Source organism: Saccostrea cucullata, unplaced genomic scaffold, assembly GCF_032062105.1.
Source record: "Saccostrea cucullata isolate Sc308-1 unplaced genomic scaffold, CSIRO_AGI_Scuc_v1 ctg1153, whole genome shotgun sequence".
Lineage (NCBI taxonomy): Eukaryota > Metazoa > Mollusca > Bivalvia > Ostreida > Ostreidae > Saccostrea > Saccostrea cuccullata.
Window position 1 is genome coordinate 202,703 of NW_026930762.1, and position 25,771 is coordinate 228,473.

Genomic DNA, 25,771 nt, shown 5'->3' on the forward strand with positions numbered 1-25,771 from the left:
TGACAAATCATAGACATATTTTAGCAAACCCTTCGCTTTATGTGTATAGACCTATAGACAAATATACTTTAGATTGAAAGTCCAACACACTGAATAGATATTGATAAGTGTATTTGGTTGCATGGTTATAAAATTTATAACAACACTGCTAGATATAATTAAAGTATTAAAAACATGACGTACGAATGATTTTGTCATAATCCCTGTTTTACCGAGGCTGGGCGGTCGTGGCCATTTTTAGACCATTTCTATCTCATATAGAAGAAGAGCTCCATATAAAGATATACAAAAATGATCAAATTTTAAAACTAATATATATATGAAATTTTTCTGTGTCAAATGATAGTTGACAGCTAAAGATATCATAATTATCTAAAAATTTAAGTTATATCTGGTGGTTAATTTTTTTTTAATTTGTTGATCCCCCCAGCCTCCTTAACAAATATTAATTTATTTAATAAAATTTTAAACCATGTTGGCAGGTACATTTCGGATTGATATATTATAAGTAAACTGACCAGTACATATAAATGTATTTAATATTCTTGTTTTAATTATCAATTTTTCAAGAAACGTTTCATTTTTGATGACCGACAACTTTATTGAAATAAATGAATGCAGTTTTCAAATTAATAAGTGATGAATTGATTAACAGAAAAAAACCCACATATCTCAGTTGTTATAAATAATTTCTTCATGCTTTTCTTAACTAAAAAAGCTATCAATCCGAGATTAGGTACATGTATATATGTCTCGTGGCCTTAACATTTATACACCGACTTTAATTTGAAATTTTTTTTCATAGTTTAAGCAGAGTGCAGCTCGAAAAATATTAACGAAGAATATCAATGAAATCCAAATATAATTCAAAGAATTACAACTTCCATAACAAACTACTTGCCTGACTACAACAAGATAAAAGTTTATCTTTTTAATTTTTATGTTTATTCGTTTGTCAATAATTTATTTAATTATAATGATAAGTTCTAACAATACTGATTTTGAATTGAAATATGGAAATAATGAACTGTATTTTAGTCCAAAAGTTCATTTAAACTATATAAATCAGGTGCAGCGCGAACATGGACCTCCAAAATATCAAAGATGGGACCAGGCGCAATTCACACCCGTTGTTTGCTTTTTGTCATGATCGGGAAAAATGAAAAGAAACTTAAAAAATCAATGTGTAAATAATGGTTTTAAAAGTGACTTAATGATAGATTGTATTTGCAGAGATGGCAAATGTACCGACAAAACAACTTGCAAAATGATGATCATCAACATACATTTAATATTCCTGCATTTATCAAAATGTTTGTAAATAACTTACCACGTTTTTAAATCGTCTGTAAAGTATACTTTTTCGTATCGAATCAACCATGAAACATCAATATCTATCGGCAAAGGGCTTCAAATTAATATTTTAATATCTTATTGTCACCCAGGGCCTTTTATCGTGCCAACGACGGTCGTGACCCGGGGCCTCTGTTTTAAGGTCTCTCCCAAAAGACTAGCAACTTACACTTCAAATTGCCGATCGAACGCTTGGCAGACGAACGGTTACTGCCTATTTTTGTAATCGAGTTATCTCAGTCACGGACGGGATTTGAACCAATGAACTTCCGATCACTGATCACTATAACAAATCAATAAAGTTCTTCAAACTTAGACATTTACACGACATGTAGGGTTATTGAGCGATACTGGTTCCTTATGACGATGTGCAATCACCTTCCGTGATATGCCACCTTTGTTATTATTTTTTCATTCGAGAAATACCCGTGACTTTCACTTTTGCAAAAGATCATCATTTTCTATGTTTTCGTGTGAGGTTTGACGCAGACACAGGACAGACAAGAATCGAACCTAGGTCTCCCGATCACGAAGCAGACGTCCTACCACTGGACATGAAATATAAGGATATGAAATTATATAAAATAAACATAAAACATTGAAAGCATTGCATAATTTTATTGATAATGCAATTTATCACATAAAGTATAATATTGTCTTTTTAGTTATTTGGGTTGTCATTATAGATGATTTTTAATATTCCTTCTATGTGTGTATTTGTATTGTAATTCTTTAATGTGGCTATTCACATTCCATGTTTGGAAAAAGATTACCTTTATGTCTCTGGAACTGTTTAATTCTCATGACATATATAAATAACATGTAACTTTAAACTAAGTTCCTTTGTAAAATTCGGCATAAAATGACCTAACAATTAGATTGAAACGTGTCAGCCACAATACGGAACAATGATCAATAATATTAAGTAAATGGTCGTTATAACGACCATAGACTGTACGAAATGCTGACAAGGTTCTTGTTATCCCTGTAAGATCAACTTATTAGGAATCAAGAACATGAAACAATGCATGACATATAGTGTAAACTTAAGGACATGCAGTGTGAAAAAATTCGATACTTGAATTTTTTGACAAGTTTTAGAATAACTGGTAACCCAATGACAGCCTGTATACATAAATGTACTTTAAAATGTACATGTAAATACACATACTACATGTATATACCAATTAAAGCGTGAATTATTGTTAACATTTTACACATAAAACACACCTTTTGATATTTGAGATGACATAAAACTAAGAAATTCATGAACACTGTGGTATGAATTGGTTGTTTAATGCCCCATTTTCGTAGTCCCATCCACTCTTCTTACAGCTCTGTCAACTGTCGCTAGGTCTCTTTACACTGGATTTTTCGTCTATCAAAATTTGCTGATTATCTTGGCGTTCTTCGGCTTGAATTTGCTTGCGCCTCTAAAATAAAATTTTAGAACACTTGGTTAGATGAAAAGTTCGTGTTTCTTATTTTATGGTCATTTCGTAAGACTCCAATATTTATTAGTTTATATCTGTGTTCATTCTATGTTAACGTGTCATATAAAGTATAGTTTTGTATAAAGTCATTCAAAGGGAGAAATGAATTCGTTTACAACCTAAAACGTATGCGAATATTGATCGTCATTTTGGGAAAAAACATGTCAATTAATTCAAAATACACTAAGTTATATAAAACTAGGGCTAATTGTAACGGGGACCGTTACAGATGTTCCCCAAACGCTCCTCAACTCCCTTTTGGTGCCATATTCGCTGCAAGCGCTATTAAATAAGACACACTTTATGCAATAAATTTTAGCATTGCACGCGTGCTCATCTGAATGCATGTGCGTAATGACCATATCGTTTTGTCTACACTATTTATATATTTTAATATACTTAATATCAAATCAATTAATCCAGAAGTATTAAGAAATACACTCATTTAAGCGTATTTTTAATTTCATCCATTTCACGTGCACGCACGTGCATGCACGTGCATGAGGACTATACATTCTTGTAGGAGTCTATTATGTCTATGTTCTAAATCCCATCCTGTTTGGTTGAAAAACAAGGGAGTTATAGCCATTTACATTTTTAGCCAGTAAGATTGCAGCGCACGTGCATGCGCGTGTTTTCACGATAATTGTTATACATAATATTATAGTACATCCTAAAGTATATATATATATTAGATTTCATAGCATTTCGTCAAAAAACAAAAAATATTGAGATTTTTGTTTCAGCCAATCAGAACGAAGCGCACGTGCACGCACGTGCCTGTATGTGCATGATGACCATACCTTCTTGTAGGAGTCCATAATATGTGTCTATGTTCTAAATCCCATCCTGTTTGGTTGAAAACCAAGGCAGTTATAGCCATTTAAAGTTTAAGCCAATCAGATTGCAGCGCACGTGCATGCGCGTGTTTTCAAGACAATTGTTATATATCACATTGTAGAGCATCCTAAAGTGTGCCTATATTTTAAATTTCATATCATTTCGTCAAAAAACAGAAAAGATATTGAGATTTTTGTTTCAGCCAATCAGAGCGAAGCTCACGTGCATGCGCGTGAGTTTGTGCTAATTTGACAGTGTCATATTATCTACACTATTAATATATCTTTATAGAATGAGTTTCAAATCATTTCATTAAAAAATGTAAAAGTTATAGCTATATTAAGTATATCGGTCATTTCACTCATATCACGCGCACGCACGTGCATGCGTATGCGCGCAAAATGACCTTCGTTCCGCACACCTACACTACACACCTATTAACCCTAAAAAGGTTTTAGCTTAGTTGGGTGAACAGTTTCTGAGAACACTCGCGGACAAAAAAGTACCGGAGAACAAAGAAGAAAAAAAAGAATAATAATAATAATAATAATAATAAGAAACCGAGTAAAAACAATATGTTCCCAAACTCCGTTTGGGGAACATAATTAGTTCTATGATATTTGAAATATCAAAATGTGCAACATGTGAATTTGCATTAACAAAGAAAGAAAGAGATTTCAGTAAGAATCAGCTATTTGACCTTGACCCTACGTAGGTTTTCAGAGGTTTTTAGAGTTAAATACCTTTGGTATTGTTGATCCACAGGAAAGAAAATGTTTCACTTTTTCTGGTAAATATGGAAAAAATTGTTCAGTAAAACTCAAAACATATCTTGCGTCTACTTCCTCTTCTTTTGGAGCTCCTAAAATAAAAATTAATTTAAAAAATGGACGAGTTTATAAAAATATAAAAAATATAGGCAACAAAATAAAATGTTCAAACACTTGTATGCATTGTATGCACAATTAATTATAAAAATAAGAAAATCCTTCTGCTTGTTTTTTTTTTTAAATCATGCAGCATTTGTTATTGAATGGTTGTTTTTTGATTTCACATATATTCTACTCGGAAAAAATTCTAGATGCTATTTGATTCAATTGTGACCGATAAAGCACTTCAATGGGGAAAAATATAGCCGAGAACATAAAATTGACAATAAAATATCTTCAATCATTCATCAAAATTCTCTATGCCTTAATTCTTCATTTTCGACAAAGATTTCTTTTTTTCATTTTTTTTTCAGCATAATACAATATTCTATGAAGTCAAATTTTCAACGTTAGATTAAGACCTATTAGTTTGTGGGGATTTTTTGTCATTGATTATGAATCGTTTAGTAGTTGTGTATATGAAATTTGCTTTTCCTGGTGGATATAAATGCGAGGGTTTCCTCATGTCTTGAAAACAACAGAAATAAAATCCTAACCAAAATGAGTTATTTCAGCTATTTTTTTTGGTACCCTTTTTATTCCATATTATTATCCTAAGAGTGTGATACTTGGATTGCCTGTATGGAAAAACAAAGAATATGTCTTGAACTATCTGAAATTCCTTTGCTTGATACATTTCAACACATCTAGAACAAGATGCAATTCTGAATTCTGTTTAAATAACTTGAATCTTTGAAAAGAAATTTAAGAAAATTAAAATGTCTCTATTCGTAGATTTGTTCGTTTAGATAACCTCTATCATCGTTACATTTAATCTCTTAATCACTGCGAAATTGCGGCTGCATCCAGCTTTGTAGAGTTCAACCAGACCTTTCATTTGCTCTAAAGCTTCACTGGCATGTTTGTAAACTTGATGAATCTTGTTTTCTTAGGTCTTCGTATTTCTTCATATTTGATCATAATGGCGAGTGATAACCTGTCCTAAAATTGTCGTAACACAATTTGTTTAAAAAAAAAATTTTTTTTAAATAATTTCTAATTTTTTTTTTCTAACAGTGATTTTCGGACCTTCCAATCTCATTTCCAGGCTATACATATGCTTTAATAATTGGTTAAAATTGAGCATTAAATGTGTGTGAGGTTTAGGGAAAAGTTAATGACAACAAGGTGCAGACAAATTTCAAAGTAAAAAATGATGTGAATGAAATATTAACTTTAGTAATAGGTTTTCTGTCGTTTAATTTCAGTTCTAACCAAATTTTGTTGCATAATAATTTTACTAGTCAGTCCATTTCTCAGGATACAAATGCGTGATAGTTTTGTAGTATTTTGTGTACATATAGGTTTTTTGATTTATTGTCATTTATTGAAGGAGTGTTAGATTTTTTGTACCTGTCACATCATTTATATGCTATTATGTATTGTGAAGTTCTTATGATTTGTACTCCTTAATAAATGACCATTTTTATTCTTTATATGGTAGTTGATTCTTCTTCTTAAACGGAATTTGGGCACGCAGGCATAAAAATATATTATAATATATGTATCTACCTGATTTGTTTGTGTAGTAATATCAGCTTACCTGCGATTCTGCTAACAATCAGACCAATTACAATCACAAGGAAAATGGCGATGACGTCAAACCATTGAAAGGATAAGGTGTAAATCTTATTGAAACCTTCTCTGGAATTAACAAGGAAAAAATTATGTTTTTTTATTCTTTTAAAACTGGTTTTTGACAATTGTTCAATGCAATTATCATTTCCTTTAGCTCTGTGCAAGAACTAACTCTTCATAATAACCGAAGGTAAGTTATATTACCTAATGGAATTATGTACATTATTTCTGGAGGGTTTGAAAAAAAAATTATCTATGAAATGTGTTGATCTGATCATCTCTCTCTATTCTATAAAGCTAGTACGCGTTGTGCTTGATGTGAATCATAAATTTGTAATAAGCCAAAGTCTTAACATATATGTCACTTTATTAAAGTATCATATATCAGAAAAAAACTTACACATAATTGTTTTATCGGTTTAAGTGTGAGTATCTTTCTTGAAAAAAAAAAATGTCAAAGCCAAGTTATATCTTATAGAGGGGTTATTATTATTATTATTGCAGCCCGGACGACCGGGCTGCTCTATACATACAAGTTTAAGTGTTGGTGTATGTGGATTGGGGCGGGAGTAGTTATTCAGAATTAAAGGTTTTCTAAACATTGAAATGATTGCTAATCAGAATGTTCTTTCCTTTATAGATTAGGAGAAACATAATATATTTACTTCCATAAAGTAAATCTGTAAAAATATGTATGTTTTTCATATTTAACATATAAATTTGCTTATCATTTACTATGGAAAAAATGACAGGTTCCTTTTTTTAGAACATCGAATTTTACTTCTCGCATAAAAACGTACTCTGCACAGTTCGTGTTTTATATCTGGAAATTGAAAATTGAAATACATTTTTGAATTTAGGTGATGCATGTGTCTAGCTTCAATTTATATTTTATGCAGCCAACATTTACTTGAGGAATTGAACAAGTTTAAAATTGTATCGTTTTTGTTTGATTTTTATCCGACTATGAGTTTTCAAAATATTCGCCACTATCGTCTCCATCAATTAGACGCATGTCTTTTCACACATATCAAAACGGTTTGATGATCAAGAATGATTTTCATTGTTTACTTTATATATATATATTTCCCGGGCGACAATTGATGGTTACATCAATGTTTTCTTGTTACTGTTTGTTAGAGTTCGTGCCTGTTCTCAATTTTCACCCGTGTGGCGCTGAGGTTAGAGCGTCTGCTCTAGAGTCGCGATGTAAGGAGTTGATCCTTACGTCAGGGGATAGAATCCCATTGTGGGGTGTGGAATCCAGTCCTTCGGATGAGACCATATAAACAAAGGTTCCGTGTTGCAGAACGTGCTGGCACGAAAAAGATACTGCTCAATGGCCCTGAGTGTCGAGTATAGGACAAAATTTGTAGCTCTCCATCGGCAAGTAGTGGCGTCTTTATATGAGTGAAACATTCTCAAAAGGGATGTTAGACAACATACAATTAATCAATCTGTTCTCAATTCGAATTAATATTTTTTGATGAGAATTTTGAGATTGGCGACATTTATACTTTATTAAAGCTTTCAAGAGTGGGTTCAGTCTTTTATGTACTTTATCCCTGTCCTTAAAATCTTTAAATTATTTATTTTTAACAAGTACAGTACAACACATCTGGTTTTATTACTCACAAGGTATAAGGTACTGTGCTGCCTGTAAGACTGGAGTTCAAGCTACTAATGTTAGAAGATGCTAGGCTGCCTAACATAGAGGAGTTGCTTATACACTGGTCTACTGGAGCCGGGGGAAGCTTCTTCTCAACAGACGGGGGGCTGACCACGATATTACCGATGGCCATCCAAATGTAAAACAAGAGTGACGTCACACCACCGACAATAGCTCCCTGAATAGAAAAAGAAATATATGAATAATTAATACTTTATATATTTGATTTTCGTTGATTACCTTAATGGGATGGGTGGTTAAATGAAATGACATTTCGTATTAAAATAAAGTGAATCATCTTCCTATTCCTGATTTAGCTTTCAACTCTCTTCCCTGCTCCAATAAAAGTAATACTTGTAAAGCTTTGTCAGAAAATAATTCCTTAATTTTCTGCACAAGGTAGAGAAAAGATGACAGAAACTAGAAGCAAATCCCCAATGCAATGAAAATTAATTACAGTTTTTTCCCTCTTAATTATCTCTGAATTTTACTTTTGCAAAAATTAAATTAACTTCATTCATAATAACTTAGCAATTGAAACATGAATTGTTCTTATGAAATTTAACAATGGTCTTCATACTACATTTAAGTAAATAACTAACTATTCCAGGTGTTACTACTTTACCGCTGTTGTTGCAGATGTGCAAAAAATACTGTAGAGTATTATTCCTGTAAATGGTGCTGTGGGAATGGTCAACACCATTTGAGCAAGCTGAAAATAAATTATAGGTAATTTTGCAAAACATGTGTTAGTTACATAATTAATGCCTTATTTCATCAATGAAATAACGATATGGAGTATTCATTTCGCAAATTTCTTTGGTCGAGAAAATGACCTTGCCAGCAAATACATCATTAAACTGGATACTGACTACCAGTTTTAGTAGAAGGTGCAGAGCCATCATTTTTACTTTGAAATGTATACAGTTCTTTCGAATTCGTTTACTTGATCATGTCAAAGAGGACACGGCGGGTGTTACCGGTCGACAGGGGATGCTTTTTACTCTAAGGTACATAATCCCATCTTGAAATGATTTTAGAGGTCCGTGTTTGCTCTGCTCATTATTATTCAGTTTCAATGAACATTTGGAGCATGATTACTGTTCGTTATCTACATATTTCATTCTTTAAGGTTTACAGTTTATTATCAGACATCAAATTAGCAATATAGAATTATGCATATCCATAGAAAAATACACAGTATTTCTCAGTATATAGATTGAATTGTTCAGGAAATGTTACATATATGAGTGATTAAAATCATTTTTTAATAAATTATTCATTTGTAATTAACAATAATTAAATGAAAAATATGGAGATAACGAACAGTATTCAAAAGTCCCTTAAACAATACAAAACAGGAGCAGAGCAAACATGGACCTCCAAAACTTCAGAGGTGGGATCAGTTGTCATGGAGTAGTAAGCATCCCCTGTCAACCGATCACACCCGCTGTGTGCTTCTTGTCACGATCAGGATATAACGGAAAAATCCGTCGTCAATTCAGTGTATAAATAATGGACTTACAATAAGTATGAAAAACGTCAGTCAGCATTTGATTCAATGATAAATTGTATTTGGCTATTTGCTGACACGGTCATTGCATCGACCATAGAACTTACGAAATGATGACTTTAAACGAGACTGCTGATATTCTTGTTTCATCAACTTGTTTGTCAATAATTTAACTCGTTTTAGAAATTGTTCATGCGTAGAGCATGCTATTGTGTATCGAATCAACTGAGATATATAAACTCCGTATGCAGGTGATGATGGTATATTGATGCATAAGTAAGGAAACTTGACGATAGAAGTGATAATCATCTCTCACCTTTAGAAGAGTCCCTTTAACATTGGCAAGCATTAACGCCATACCAGTCGTTAGAAACGAGACAACCACCACTGTAAAAATAGGTTTTTTAAAAAAGAATTTAATTTAATAATCAAATTTTAAGATATTCTGATAATTGCGCATGTCTACAAAGTGGAGAGGGTACATTTACTATATAAAAAATAGTTTACTTTGCAGATATTTTTTTCTGTGTATATGGACCATTTAGTTATATTTGAAAGGTGTTCGGGAAATGGAAATGGACCCTTTACAAACTGTAAGAATAATTCATGACTGTACGATTAACAAGAAATAATATTATAATATTATAACGTTTTATCAACAGTCTTCAGATTTTCCTAGAAAAAAAAATTGAAGGCAAATCTTCATCATTTTTACCACCTATACATTGCTCAATTATCTAAACTGTAATACTTATGTACAATTATTTGCAATATTTACATTCTTCACAATAGACAAATTACTTTGTACAAAAATGCTGTTTTTCACCTGTTAGTTTGGATGCGATAGTCGACTTTCTTTCTGATAATTTTCGCCACCTCTTTTTAATAATATCTTGTAAGGTCATAGAAGATAATGCTGCATAACCACTAGACACAGTACTAAAAAAAATATAGTAAGTTAAAATCAAATGGTCTAGTAATTTTCCATGAAAATGCTATTTAGATTTATATTTAACTATTTGTGTCTCAGTAGTTATTTCTTTATACACCGGAATACACATTTAGTACAAAATTAACCTGCGAATACATATTGTACTAGGAGTCATAATTATATGGGGAAAATATTTTTTATGTTCAAACAAAGCTATATATTGTTATTTGGATTAGGTTCAGTTAAAGGGACATTTACTTCATCAGTGCTAAACTGAGGGCATTCCAAGAATTCAGAGACACTGATAAAACAAAAATAAATACCAGCAAATATCATAAGATATTTTTCAGAGTCAAATGCCTATTAAAAGAGAAAATCCATATTTTATTTTTTTATGTATACAAATTCATATTTACCTTAGAGAGGCGCAGAAAAGACCAGCAATAAACAATCCAGTCATTCCCGGATTTTCCTGAAATATCTCCGAAACAAGGGTAGGCAAAAGCTGTACAAAAACAGAAGAATTGATTCTTTTTTAGTAGTTGCAAATCAAATTGAAATACCATTTCAAAACAAAAATTAAACGAATTTAACTGGATGTCTTTATTTCTGAAATTCCTTTTCCAAGTGTTTGTTCAAATGAATTTTGAATGTTTATTGAATTACGTGGTAGATTTTATGAAAGATTGAAAAGTATTCCTTTGACAAATATTTTAACATGAATAATTAATTGCCAAATACGGTATCCTTTTCTTAATAAAAAATGGCATTCCTTCACAAAATTTCTATGGTTTTATGTCATGCTGAACGAATTTCAAATGTTTTAAGTAAACAAGAACGAAATTATCATACGCATATATATTAGTACCTGATTGGGATTTCCTATGAATTTGGATTTTAATGGATCACATCTAACTTGGAAAAAATAGGCATAAGCAACTAAGCCCATACTTCCCGCCAAAAAGAAAGTCAACGCCATCAGTGGAGCAACAATAAAAAACATTCTGTGAAAAAAAAATAATGGTTTACAATACATTTTAATATAATTTGTTCTTTTTAATTCATCTTTATGAAAACTATTCCACGATGTGAAAAATATTTCAAAATCTATTAACTAGTACGAGGGGCGTTCAATAAATAATGTCATAAGCTCTATGACATACAAAATAGCAATCATATGACATTATGCTTGACTTTCTCTCATGATTTAATCTTTGATAAATTGATTAAAGTTTATTTGACTACTTTTCTTCACATAGTTTCATTGCGAGAAGCTGAAATACAATGGCTATTCGAGACACTGCATTAAAAATGAATGCTAAAGAATCAGTAAACAAGAGCAAAATTAAACGCTTCATGAAAACTGCTGTAAAACTCGTTAAGAATCCCAAAGAAATAGTCACTGAAATATGTAAAATTTACAGCAATCAATGTGTGTTTTATAGACACATGAGCATGTGGATTTCAATGAACAAAAATAATTTAATGGGCATCAAAAATAGATACCATCCTTGGGGACAAAGATTCACAACAGCCAAAATTCAATAAATTATAACTGACCATGTTTGTTTGACTTCAAGACACATAGCAAAATTGATAGGCATTATTTGGGGTAGTTGACACTGTTTTACAGAAACATTTGACAGAAAAAAAAAGCTTAGTACTCAATGGTCACCCTACTAGTATGTTTTGAAAAATGAGTGAAAACGACAGCGTGTAAGAATATCTAAACAATTATTTTAAAAAATCATAAATTGTAGTTATCAACATTTGTCTGAAATACAAATAGATAGTGAAACTTGAATCCATTGTTCTAAACCCTCAAAACAAATTTAAAATAAGATGCACTTGACAAAAACAGCCAAGTTTTGAGAAAACTATGAATTGCAAAAGCACAAAAACAGTTTCATATGCCATTTTCTTAAGTATTAGTAATATTTTTGTTCCAGTTCTTATTATTGGAGAAATTTCGATTTCTGGAGAAGTCTAAAAAGCAATTTTTTGCAAAAAAAAAAAATCGACAGGTTTACGAGAGGCAGGAACCAAATCAGGAATCCACTACATAAAATTTCTTCATGACAGCGTTCAAACCAACACGCCATGAAGAGTTAAGGAATTTTAGGATAAACGGAAAGTTAATGTTTTGTCTTACCAACAATATTTGCCAGATCTTTCACTCGTTGACTTGTTTCATTTTCCAAACTTGAAAAAACACCTTTTAGAAAAAACAAGTCAAGGAAATTGTAGGATCTGCCTTATTGCAGTATACAAAGGGTCATACCCAAAAATGTGTTTTAAAAAGAGTCAGGAATTGGAGAAAAATGTCACAGACATGTGTTTTTAATTAAAAGAGAATATTCAAAGGAAATTATTAAAGCTAAATCATTGAAAAGCGTTTTTGCATCTTTCGGAGCACCAATGACATTATTTATTGAACGCCCCTCGTATTTATGAAACTTAAAAAACTTAGGAATTAAACGTCCTTAAGAAAAATTGACAAAAAGTATCATGTGTATAACTTATGGAGTATTGTTTCTAGAAACTATTAAAAGTAAAATGAAGAATTTCAATATGAGGCAGAAAAATTACTATTGATATATCATTTAATATTTTTTATATAACTAAAGACATAATAGTATACTTGTAGGCTTCCTTTATTGACGGCATACACCCGATCCTTTGCACTGAGGACTGAGACAACGGAAATGCGAAGAGCTTGGCGATGTTTCCAATGACAACATTCCACAAGGTGTAGCGGAGGGTGGGGTCAGGGCTGAAACTGGGGGAACAGTAGATGTCAATTTATAAATATTCACATCTATATTATTTCCAAACTTATGATTAAACAAGTAAAAACATACAATCATAGAAAAACACAAATCTGAATTATATCTAATTATAAAATATATTGGAAGGGGGGGGGGGGTGTATGTAGTATGGCACAGTTTTAACTTATGTTTTTTCTAAGCGAACAATTTTAAGTACAATTGACTGCCCGATTTAAAATGTCCCACACTGTTCATCTTTAGATCTATTGCTTTAATTTAAACCAAAGAGTAATTCTTTGAATGATGCTTGTTTCATTCGCTCTAATTAAGAACTGTTAATTCAAAACTGTCGGTAATAAATATTCTCGCCGAACAAATCAGATAAAATACATGTATGACTGACGCAAACGATGAAAAAATCTGCCTGAAATATTTGTAAAACATACTTCCATATATCGAGCCTGTCTCCTTCTGAATTAATACGAAGGACCTCAGAGCCGCCTCCCACCTTCATTGAACCCTAAACATATATAAGCAAACTTAGGTATTTGATAACAATTTATCTTCATATTTTTTTTACTATTAATAATTCATTCCCATATATTTTGTCATCTATCATTAAAACCTGACACCACTTATACTTCAAAAATAATGTTGAAGCTGATGCCATATATTTGCCGATTTATTTTTGTATGGAATTTTTATTTTTAATCTCACCTTAATGAGAATAGCTATGACGGATATCAGCATTATCGTATACTGAATTACATCAGTCCATATAACAGCTTTGATGCCTCCCTGTACATGAAAATACATAACAATCAATCTCCATTATATTACTTTAAATTCAAACACTATATAAAGAGTTATATTTGCATATACACAAAAATAAATATTTCTACAACAAAGATGGAAAAAGTTTCATATGGACTATATACCTTGCACATATTTTCAAGTAAATGTGTATATATGTATTAAGGAAGAAATTGTATAATTCTATTAAATTTTGCCTTATAACACTTCAACACTCCTAAATTTTACAACAAAAGATAAACGGAGAGTATGAAATTTGTTCTACTGAATCGAAGGAGAGAGAGAAGAGAGAACAAACTGTTTTATTATATGATTGAATAATTTCCTTCTCTCTGATTGGCTGAAATCCAACTATGTTAGAAAAATACTATATAGGTCAATATATTGCAGGTCAATATAAGGAATTATTGACCTGCTCCATTTTTTCTGTTACAATGTGTTCTTGTTGAAATTTCTTGTTAAAACTTTCAATAAAAGCAAAGAAACAGTTCTGTAGGAGTTTGCTATCGTTTAATCATATAATAAAACAGTTATTGCTGTTTTTTACGGTCAATAATTTAGACACCTTCGAAGTACAATATTTTCGCCCTTCGGGCTCAGTGAATATTGTACTCCTCAGGTGTCTAAATCATCGTATTGACCTTAAAAACAGCAATAATTGTATAATAAAGTTTTTAAGTGCCTACATAAAATGAAAAAAAGGACAAACACTTTCATTTGAAATCTTATAATACATTTCAAGTGGAAACTTTTTTTCATATTTGACGCCTTTCATATAGTATTTGAATAATGAAATTCTGAAATATTAACACTACAGCAGTTACATGGTACATAAATTGCAACTTATGTTGTATGTCATCAGCATACACCTGTCACTGATTTTACTAGCAGATAGCTAGAACATATTGTTGAATTTGATATTAATGTCAACTACGTGTTTTAAGCACAGACCTATTCACCATACTGCAGTGTAAATTACATTAAATTTAATGACTTTTGAGTATTTGCAACATTTGTTTATTCTGGGCTTGGATCAAATTGTACATTTTGCATTGAACCACTTTCGGTTGTAATAATCTGTCTTTCTGAATATCAGTCGTATTTTCATGTCTAGGTTACTGATTAAAAGCTGATTCAGATGCCTTTTTCCCTCTAAGTTTCTTTATTTAAATAAAATAATTCAATCTATTGTAGATAACTAAATTTTCGCGACACCTTATTTTCAAAAGGTAGTAATTGACTCTTGATTAGCGAGTCAAAAGAAGAAGGTATGGTTTCCATATAAATTTTGCCCTGTGATTTTCTAAAAAATGAAACTGGTGTAAAAGTTGAAAACTCATGCTTTTTAAATAATTGAAATTCAATGCAGAAAAATCATACAAGTCATTTTTCTCACATGTGTTTTTAAATGCTAATTATGACGTCATAAACATGTGCATTTTCCCGTATTTTCTTAAAAAGTTGCAGAAGACACCAATTTTCAATGGAATTTTCTTTCAAATAACATTGTCCATAGGCATCGCCCACAAAGATCTTGAAATATGAGATTTGTTATTGAATTTTGCACAAAATCAAAAAATTAACGTGGGCGACGGCTGTGGACACTGTTTTCTAAAGGAAAATCACCCCTGAAATGTGCCATTTAGAGTCTTTTTCTGTTGAAAATAGAGAAATGCTTCACATTAATGACGTCATATTTGCAGAATGGTAAACCTTCATGCCATATTCTTTCCTGATTTATCAGAGTCATTTATTCAACTAATATTTACGCCAGTTTCAAAACTTTTTGATGTCATTTCATTTTTAGGGCGCAATAAAGCTAAAACCATACCTTCTTCAAATTTTCACGAATTGTGGTTATTGTTCTATATAATCTTAAAGAAATGCTATTATACGCGAGAATTAAATTTTCGCGAGCACACTGTGTCGTGTAATTACGCGAAAAAAAAGTTCTCGCGAATAAAAAGTGATTTACAGTAAATGATACAAAATCTAAGTACACGTGTATAGGTTAAAATGCATAAAAGAAAGATGGTACTCTTCTAACTCCGACCATTCTTTGCTTTTCTAGATATTCAAGTTAGAGATGACGTATTTCAACTGTAATACAATAAACTCATTACATTTTGAGCCTAGAAACTAGACATTTGGCATATAAACTGTACGTTTAAAAAAAATCTCTATATATCCATGTATGCTATAAGATGTACTTGTGAATTGGCATTATCCCATGTACAAGCATGTATTTCTTTGTGTTGCTTCACGTATATACATAAGATCATCTTTATGCATGTCGGAATACTTACGATAGCTGTATAGATCATACTTCCAGTCGACACGATTATTATAGACAACCAAACTGGGGCTCCCAAAACTTCAAAACACAATAAAATTTCAATGATTAAAAATTGACTTTAAATGTTCAGAGTCATTTTAATTGCATGAGTAAACCTTACATATTTAATTATATCATATTTGTAGTCTTAACAACATTTGATCAACTTGAACGTTGATCATTATTTCTGAGTGGTTGTAGCAAGAGCTTTCATGTTTCAAAAATTAATCAGGTAAATATTTTTTACCTTTTAGGAGATACCATTATTTTTTATCTTAGAGTTTAACTTGCATTTGAAAAACCGTAGCCTTAAAGTTTACAATTAGCAATTACAATTGCATCAATGTTTCACAAATATATGCATCTCAACCATCCTCCCCATCTCTTTTTCAATCAATACATTTAAAACTTTTAGTTAACGTTAATGATTATTCACAGAAACTAATTTATTTACTAGTATTGTAACTGGGTCCTCTGATGATATATATAACCCATTCATGAGTTTATATAAAGACATTGAAAATTAATCATTGAAATTTTAAATGAGCTCCACAATTTTTTTTTCTTAAAGTCAGCATAATAGTGACATGTTCGAGTATAAGGTTAAGATAATGAAGTCAAAATTACTGTTACTTATGAAAATGTTTAATCATAAGAAATATATCTGTGAAATATGAAAGTCCTTGAACCAATATCCACAGCTTGTAAATTGCTTGGATATAGATTGAGCTTTCATTTTCCGCCAGTGTTCTTCACGTGAAAAGGACATTCTTTGCATGGCAAAATTTTTAACCTTTTAACTTTTATCTTGGGTATTGGCATTTTTTGAAAAAACATTTTTCTTCTTGGTTGTAGGGCTTTTATATTTTATATCAATTTCGTTTTAATTTCATTGCATATTTAAAATCAAATATCCTTAAATTATTATCAAAACTGACAAATCTATAATTTCTTGAGTACTACATGTAAGTAAGCTATTTCCTAGAAAATTCCTGATTGTTTATACTCATACCTGTTTCAATCGCTATGGACACCCCGTACGTAACAATACCTATATATATGAACTGAAAAGGAATTGAAGTATTTTGAACTAAAATAAGAAACATAGAATATAAATTGCATTAGCTCAGTCTTAGGAAACTCTAAAACACTGCTCAGTAAAGGATTACAGTGACTTTCTCTTCCCATAATGTTAACGGAATAAACAGACCCTTAGAGTAAATAACACAATATAAAATATATATAAAAAAGGATTTTTCTTGTATGTCTCGTGTTTCAAATTTCACAGTTTCAAAAAATTGATATACATGTATAAAGATAATAAACAGTAATAGCGATCAAAAATCCATGTAAACAATGTAACTCAGGAGGAGAAGAAACAGCGACCTATTAAAACATCAGAAGTTGGATCAGGTGCCATTAAGGAGTAAGCATCCGCTGTAGACCGGTCATTTAGTACTTCATATTCAGTAAAAAATGGACAATCCATAGACAATTATAATTGGCCTAACAGTTAGTTTTAAAAAGAAAACGTCAGTGAGCATTCGACTTAATAACAGGTTAGATTTGCTGAAAAGGTCATGTATCGTCTATGACTCAAACTTGAAAACTCATGACTGAACGATACTGTTTGTATCATTTGTATCATGAAACATATGGAAATAAAAAAAACTCTTTGTTATTTCCATATGTTTCATGACAGAAACTGTTTTATGGAATTTTTATCTTGAATAATGTTACAGTATTCAAGATAAAAATTCCATAAAACAATACAAACTAGGAGCAGATCAAACACGGACCTCCAAAACATCAGAGGTGGGATCAGGTGCCATGGAGGAGTGAGCATCCCCTGGCGACCGGTCACACTCGCCGAGTGCTCCTTGTCATGATCGGAAAAAACGGAAAACCCCGTCGTCTATTCAGTGTATATATAATGGACTAAAATTAGTATGAAAAACGTCAGTCAGCATTTGACTCAATGATAAATTGTATTTGTTGACAAGGTCATTGTATGGACCATAGAACTTACAAAATGTATTGACTTTTCATCTATCACAAATAGTTTAACTTACTAAAGTTTATATTTGACCATGTATCCAAGAAAACTTGAAATGAGAGAAACAACAAAGTCTGTCACGTCTGTTTCATGTTTTCCTCAGTTTTTTCCCCCCATTTTTATTAAATGTAGAGCTTAAGAGCAATAAACAACAGTTATTTCTGTTCAATTATACCTTACACTTGAAATATTTGGGGATTAAATATGACAGGTACCCTTTGTTGAAAATGAAAAAGAAAAAAATAATGTGAATACTTATGTGATTAAATTTTCTCAATGTTCACAAAAAATTTTTTCGGTGTTTAGAGCTTCCTAAGGTTAAGTAAAACAAAATCAGATTCGTCTTTTTTTTTTTTAGATATTTATTTCAATGTTTTAAAAAGCCTTTAGTTAAATTATCTTTCTCTACTAAATAAATATGCTGCAAAAGACAATTAACCTAAAAAAAAATCTTACATTTAAGTAATAATTTCTAAATATTGAATAATGCAAAACAAGTATCATATTGGGCAATGCATTGATTACTCTTTAAAGAGCAAACAGAAAAAAAAGATTTCTCCGACTCCAAGCCCCGCTTTTATATTATGGTATGTTTGGGGGTACATGCACATGTCATACTATCGGGTTAGAGTCAGAGGAACCTCTGATTAAAAAATATCGTACAACTTAAAGATTTCAAGTTAGCGTACGTCAAGGTCACCTTGAAATAAAAAATACCTTACCCAAAATAAAAAGGAGAGGAAGGTTGTCAGTACCCGAACTCGGTTGCTTTGGTAACGTAGTTCAAAATACTACAAATTTATAATTGAAAATATTTATTTTATACACATAATTATGTATAATTTTGAAAGAGTATATTAATATATTGCATTAATTATTATCCTTACTTCGTTTACACTGGTGATTCGGAGTGGATAAACTACGGGAATAATTATTCGTGCTGAAATCCAATAGGCGCCCCAAAACCCAAAACCTGCAAACGTTGCCAGGAAACCAAAGAGATAGGTCTCTGCTGGAACACCCAAAATCAAAATCGACGATTGTGACGTCACCATTAAAGACAGCATTACAGGCAGGAAGTTAAGATTTCGGTTTCCTAGGTGATATTCTGCGGTGGTGCCCTGTCGACCTCCAGAAATGGCATAGAATATACCGATGGCGAGCGAGACGCATAAAGCCACTGCGCATACGACATAGTCCGCCGTGGTAAACTGCACTTCTGACAACATGGTTTTCTTAGTTGTAAATTGGTGTCATCGAAATTAGAATGCTGAAATAATGTGCAGAATGATTATAAAATTTGAAATTTTTGCAAAATCATTGAAAGTCTTATGCACACTTGCTTTAATGAACATTTTCTGTTAAGCATTCAACATTTAATAAATATGTTACATATTATGTACATAAATGATACCTCCAACTCAGTTACAGAAATGTTTGTGTTGCTGGAACACAAGCTTAAACGTGTTAGACAGATGTGGACTATTGTCCTTTTAACATTTTCTGAAGAACAATTTTCTGTAATAACAAAAATTATTGTATTGAAATTTTATGTGCATGCATGATCGCCGATTTCGATAAAACTTTGCTCATTACCATAGCCTGACACAGATACAAATAAAAACGAAACCTTGGATGATATGTGGCTCAGATACAATCAAATTTTTAAAGTGGAAACAATTCTTAAAAGAAATAAAATTTTCTTTGTTAAACAGAAAAGAAGGTATGGTTTCGGCTTTATCGTGCCCGAAAAATTTAATATTTTCAAAAGTTTTGAAACTGGCTTCAATATTAGTCGAGTTTATGACTGTGATACAGAAAAGAATATGGCATGAAGGAGTGCCATTCTGGAAATATGACGTCATTAATTTGATGCATTTCTTTACTTTAAACAGAAAAAAAGCCTCAAAATGACCCATTACAAGGGTAATTTTCCTTCAAAAAATAGCGCCCATTTTCCTTGGTTAGTAATTTTTTATTAGATTGGTTAAGAAATTATTTATTTATTTGTTTGTATGTTGTTTAAAGTCGCTCTAGAGATGGAGACGCCACAACTTGACGATGGAGAACTGCAAATTTTGTTCTATACTCGGCACTTACATGTATGGCCATTGAGCATTTTTCGTACCAGCACCTATTGCGATACGAGACCTCGTTTTATACGGTCTCATCCAAAGCCTCCAAGAACCGGTCTCCGCGTCCCACTGTGGGATTCGAGCCCGTGACGTAAGGACCAACGCCTTACTTTGCGACTCAAGAGCAGACGCTCTAACCACTGCGCCATGCGGGCGACAAAAAGCAATTTGAAAGCTTAGAATTATTTTTTTGAGCTTGAATACTGTTCGTTATCTCCTCAAGCAGACAAGTATATGACAGCACCAGACATTTTCACATGGACTTTTCGTCTGTGAACTTTGGGGAAATTAGCTTGGTAGGATAGCTACTCGCTTTCTCTATACTGTATATGCTAAATTGGCAAAGAGAAACAATTCCGATTAAAGTTGAATGATGTTTATTGTAGAGTCAGCAGATATAGACTGAATTTGCTAAATTCATAATCTATCCGGCCTCGACTTCGGAACTGAGCTCTTGACCAACCAGGATGTTTGTTACAAAACATATTACGGGTATTATGTCAGCCATTTCCTTTGATATATATAGGTTTTAAATTCTCTGAATTCTAAAACTTTAATGTAACACATATACATATATTTAGCATACGTTTTTGAAAGTGGTGACAGTGGGGTGGGAGCAAGAATAATACTCGTATAAGTTCTAAATGTGTTGCCTTGGACTTTCTAATTATCACCATGCAACTTTTCATACCATTTCCTTTTCCTCCAATTAATTCAAGTTGTAAATCCTTCGTATATGTGCATGCTTATACTTATACGTGCAATATGAACTTCTACAGAAATACACTATACGATTCAATACGCACTTTTTAAAATAATATAAATGTAGCACTATCATAAGGTCGATGACTTCACAGAAAATCATATTGTACAGTCTGTCGTACGAGGCCGGATACGCTTTTCTGTGAAGTCGATATAATCTATTAATTGACAGGATGAAAGGGCCACATTTGTTATCATTATATTAAATTTGGGCCAATCAGAGGGCTTAGAATAATAGAGAAAAATAATATTATTTTGTAATTTTTCTTCAGCGAGAACATTTTAATTAAATATAAGATCAGTTCATCATGAACGTACTTCTATATATATTTCTTCATTAAAACTTGTAAAAGTTATTTTTAAATCTGTTTTGATCCCTTTTTAAAAATTTTATTAGTAATTGTGAAAAGTGGGATATGAATTATTATGCTCAAAATCTTCTTTATTATATCGTGTTATTTTTGCATTATATAGATTCTACTGCTACGGATTAATGAACCGATTTCAAATTATGATATTTTCAGTATTTACTCTTTTGTTTTGGAGCATAGTCTAATGAAAAATAATACTTGTGTGCAAGAATGATGTGACTAAGAATGTAATTAATATTAAAGAAGTGCGAAAAATTCATTTTTCTTCAAAATCAGAGATAAACGCGTATTATTTTCGATCGGGATCGGGCTTCAATTTTTCTACAGAAATTGTCCACAAACTGACAAAGTCAGTTTAGAAACAATTGTGATTAAATAGACTGGTCTAGAGAAACGTTTTAACGAAACAAGGATTGCGACACTTCGCCTGCGTTTATAAAGCTCCAAAATATAAATTAAAACACGTACAAAACTTCATAAGTGTTATGGCGTCCATGTGTACACATGTTTACAAATATTAAAATCCGGGCCATTAGGCGATCATCATCGAAATAAGACGACTTAAATTTGTTTAAATTTCGGAAATAAAACTATCATGCACGTACCTTTTACTGCCAACAATCTTTCGGCCTTGGCCACACAATGCGTTTATTTTATTAATGCTGAATAAATTCGTGACCTACTTAAGGATATACGATCCTCAGCCAGGAAGGATAACTCTTAATTTATAATTTAATTCAGAAAGTCTTCAAATAAAGCTTGAAATTGAATTTTTTTCATGCAACAATTTTCATTTTATGCCTCTACGTATGATTCAATGCTCTTTAAAGTTTTAACAAACGGTATTTAAAAAGTTGACATTTGTACCTCATAAAATAAAGTAAAACTTGCACATTTTCAAAAAATCAGATTTCTTTTAATTTAGCCTTATTTACCAATGTTACTAAGCATGACTTGAAATTAGAAGTGATTTACGGTGTTATCTTTGAAAGGAAACACTTCATACACTATGCATTAACAAACGATGGAAGTAAGAAGGAGAAAGTAAAGTATCGAATAAGTGTAAAATTCATGCAATTTTCCTTAAAAGCCTGGAGACCTATGATTTTTATTCCTAAAATGTATTTCTAGATCAATTATCAAAAAAAAAATATGCAGTAGGTAGTTCAAATCGCATATCCTGAAAAATTATTTGAGATTTACAAATTTTCCCTATATAATATGATTAAATCTAAAGATGAAGTTAAAAGAAACACCGTGGGTAAATACATTTTAATTTGATAATTTAGAGACATCTTTGTGAGCATTTTCAATTACTCAATGCCTGATTTTCAGAACCTGAGGATCGGATAACCTTAAACAATGAACCAGCACAGGAAACTCTCTCTGATTGGATGCACACCATTGCAATTTAGGAGGACAATTTGTCATTTTTGTTGAATATTGGGTAAGTGTTACATAATGTATGCCCAAGTCTTATTAAAATTATTACCATAATTAACTAGGGAATTAATTCCTTAACATAATATGACCATAACTAATTGTTCTTTAACATAATATAAAGTACATCTGTATATGCCCTAGTCTTATTAAATTATGACACCACCCCCCCCCCCCTAAAAAAAAAAAATTGAGGGAATTTTATAGTTCCGTAACTATTACATGAATGATCAGCAGGGCCGTAGCTCATAGACCAGTGCTCAACCTTGCACCGAATTCGAAAGACCCAACTGATTTACATAAATTAAAAAAATATATATACGCAGACTGCCCCCCTCCCGTTCTACTAGCCTGGTGAGCATGTAAATTCAATAGCAACTCTTAACTAATAATGATTTCTGGCATTTGATAATATGATACAGAGTATAATTGTGAAAAAATCACATGCTAAATCGAAAATACATGAGACTGAACATCCAATTCACCGAATCAATAAATATTGATATATGTGCATTTGATCCATAGTTTGTAAATTGAGTACTACACTGCTATATAGATATAAAGTACAAGACACAGATTGATTTTGTCACAGTTCTGTCAATTATTTAATTGTTAAGAAACTGCAAAGTTTAATTTTTGAATGACCGAATACTTTGTTCAAATAAATAAATACATTAATTTCTCTAACAAATGATATGAATTGATTAACAGGAAAAAAAATTAAATCCCGGTTTCATAAATGATTTTCTTTTTCTTTTTTTTTTCCTCAAATATAAAAAGCACATCAATTGGAGGTTAACCTAAGTACATTTATTTATATATGCTGAATTTCTGTTGCAGCTCTAAATCAACGCAATAGTATATTCCAAGAACGACAACTCCCAGAACAAACTGCAGAAGGATAAAACGTACGCCACCTGACTGGCTGGTGATATCTAGTTGGGGGCCGAAGTACCAAGAAAAATACTTACGGCCACGAAATAAAACAGAAAAGCACTGTACGTGAACTCACTAATTTTCGTTTTACTGAGAGTATTCAAGAAATAATACGTGTTGCCATATTGATCCTAAAATCAAAATAAATAAATAAAAATTAAAGTTTGAATGCAATAAATTGATTATCAATTTATCATATAAAATTTTCCAATCGTAACCTCAGATGTGTACACAGGTTCATGCTTTTTCTCTTTCTCTCTTTTTTTTTTTTTTTTTTTTTTTTTTTTTGTTAATCGGGGAGGAGAGAAAATGTGATGTGCCGGAGACCAGAAATTGAACGTTAACGTACCCTGGTCCCATGAATCACAGGTCAAGTGCGGTTTTGAACTGAGCTTCAAGTACCATCAAGCATGCCTTTACACCACACTTCATCTCTGCTTAACCCAACCCTTTTTTCGAAAACACAAAGTGACTAGGCACAGGCTCTTCCAAGGCAGGTCTTTGTAAAGTAAGACCCAACAAGACTCATCTGCCCGTGAATTCAAATGTTTCATCATACATGTATTATATTCAACGTGCTGAGCCAAAAATGAGGAAAGATAAACAACTGGGCTGTTAAAAAAATGAACCCAAGGTATTAATTTCACCTCTCTGACACATTCTGGTGATCGCGCCAAATTATCCCGGAGAGAAGAAAAAATACATCGGGTCAGCTGGGGCAAGATTTGACTACCGGCCATGAATCCATCGATTTACTTTCGGTGCTCTACAAACTGAGTTTTCAGGCCACTTCTAGCGATCGAACCTGCAGAACACCACATCTTATATATTTTCTTATTCTTTCTTTATATTTGTAATTTTCCTTTTGAAATTTGTTCCTGTTTTCATTACAGAAGTGAGTTTAAGACGCCTATGCATTGATCATTAAAAGTTTCACATTTTTGACACATCTTCAGTCTAGTCGAACCCTCAAACGGGGGTATACCCCCAAACGAGGGTTTTCCTTTCCTTAATGCAACGCGCGAAATTTAAGAACGATAACTCTTCTTATTTAAAAAGTATATATTTTTTTTAAAAATCACAACATGCAAAAATGATTCGTCTACACCTTTGTTTTCAATTTTAAAAAAATAATAAATTACTTTTCGTTTTTATTTACCTCATTTCTGAAGCACAAAAGTTTGTTTACAGGACAGAGGAAATTCGGACGGGCACAGAAGAAAGTGTCGAAAAATAATTAATAACATGTTCATTACACAAAATTTGTAATACCGGGGAACGGAATTATATGTAGTTTAACTTTAAACTAAACATTGTTTGTTTATCCATCCGTTTTATTAAATTATGCATAAAAAATCTAGTTGTATCAAACATTGTGGTCAAGGCACAGAATACGCTAACTTTGGGAGAGAAAAAGTCTCGATTTTTATCAATAAACATATATTTTTTCGCAATACAATCTCTTTAAACATCTTTAATCTATCAAATTTGAGTACATACAGAGCTACGAAATAATCCATCACTTTGCACGAGTATATTTGTGGACCACACGTTTTTCCGTGAAAACGGCACTTTTTTGAGTGTCTGCGCATGCGCGTACCCCCGTTTGAAGGTACGGATTTCCTACTTCCGTTTACCCCCGTTTGAGGGTTCGACTAGACTGATCTTTGCGTGAAAACAGCAAGCACAAGCTTAAAACATGAAGTTTACTATTAAATCGCCACGCCACAAACCTTTTTTTGTTGGGGGGGGGGGGGGGGGGGGGGGGGGGGGGGGCAAAATCTAAAGTTACTTCCTGGTCACAAAAAAATCTCATTTAATGTTCCTTACCAGTTACCGTAAAATTTGC

General features: G+C 31.9%; 1 protein-coding gene across 2 annotated transcripts; it reads right to left on the bottom strand.

Moving 5' to 3' along the window:
- Positions 1-1,955: 1,955 nt before the first annotated feature.
- Positions 1,956-22,233, bottom strand: LOC134230015 (sodium-coupled monocarboxylate transporter 1-like). 2 transcript variants are annotated; one of them, XM_062711789.1, is made up of 17 exons: positions 22,152-22,233; positions 19,166-19,548; positions 19,001-19,069; positions 17,235-17,286; positions 16,194-16,261; positions 13,792-13,872; positions 13,521-13,594; positions 12,948-13,085; positions 11,175-11,310; positions 10,723-10,811; positions 10,202-10,314; positions 9,692-9,762; positions 8,488-8,574; positions 7,829-8,040; positions 6,159-6,259; positions 4,430-4,548; positions 1,956-2,786 (listed from the first exon to the last, which is right to left on the bottom strand). In XM_062711789.1, exons 2-17 carry the CDS (start codon positions 19,505-19,507, stop codon positions 2,694-2,696), a joined length of 1,845 nt encoding a protein of 614 aa, XP_062567773.1. In that variant the 5' UTR covers positions 19,508-19,548; positions 22,152-22,233; the 3' UTR covers positions 1,956-2,693. The 2 variants fall into 2 exon arrangements, with proteins under 2 accessions (XP_062567773.1, XP_062567772.1); XM_062711788.1 differs by lacking the exon at positions 22,152-22,233 and adding an exon at positions 19,693-19,808.
- Between the last annotated feature and the right edge of the window lie 3,538 nt (positions 22,234-25,771).

Bases quoted from the DNA above. Each gene is read 5' to 3' on its own strand.
- LOC134230015 (XM_062711789.1), bottom strand. From the start codon at position 19,507: ATGTTGTCAGAAGTGCAGTTTACCACGGCGGACTATGTCGTATGCGCA. The intron at 11,311-12,947 runs GTATACTATTAT...TTTTTTTCACAG, and splicing joins TCAATAAAGGAAGCCTACAA to AATGTTTTTTATTGTTGCTC. The intron at 10,812-11,174 runs GTACTAATATAT...GTTTTTGTACAG, and splicing joins TCATAGGAAATCCCAATCAG to CTTTTGCCTACCCTTGTTTC.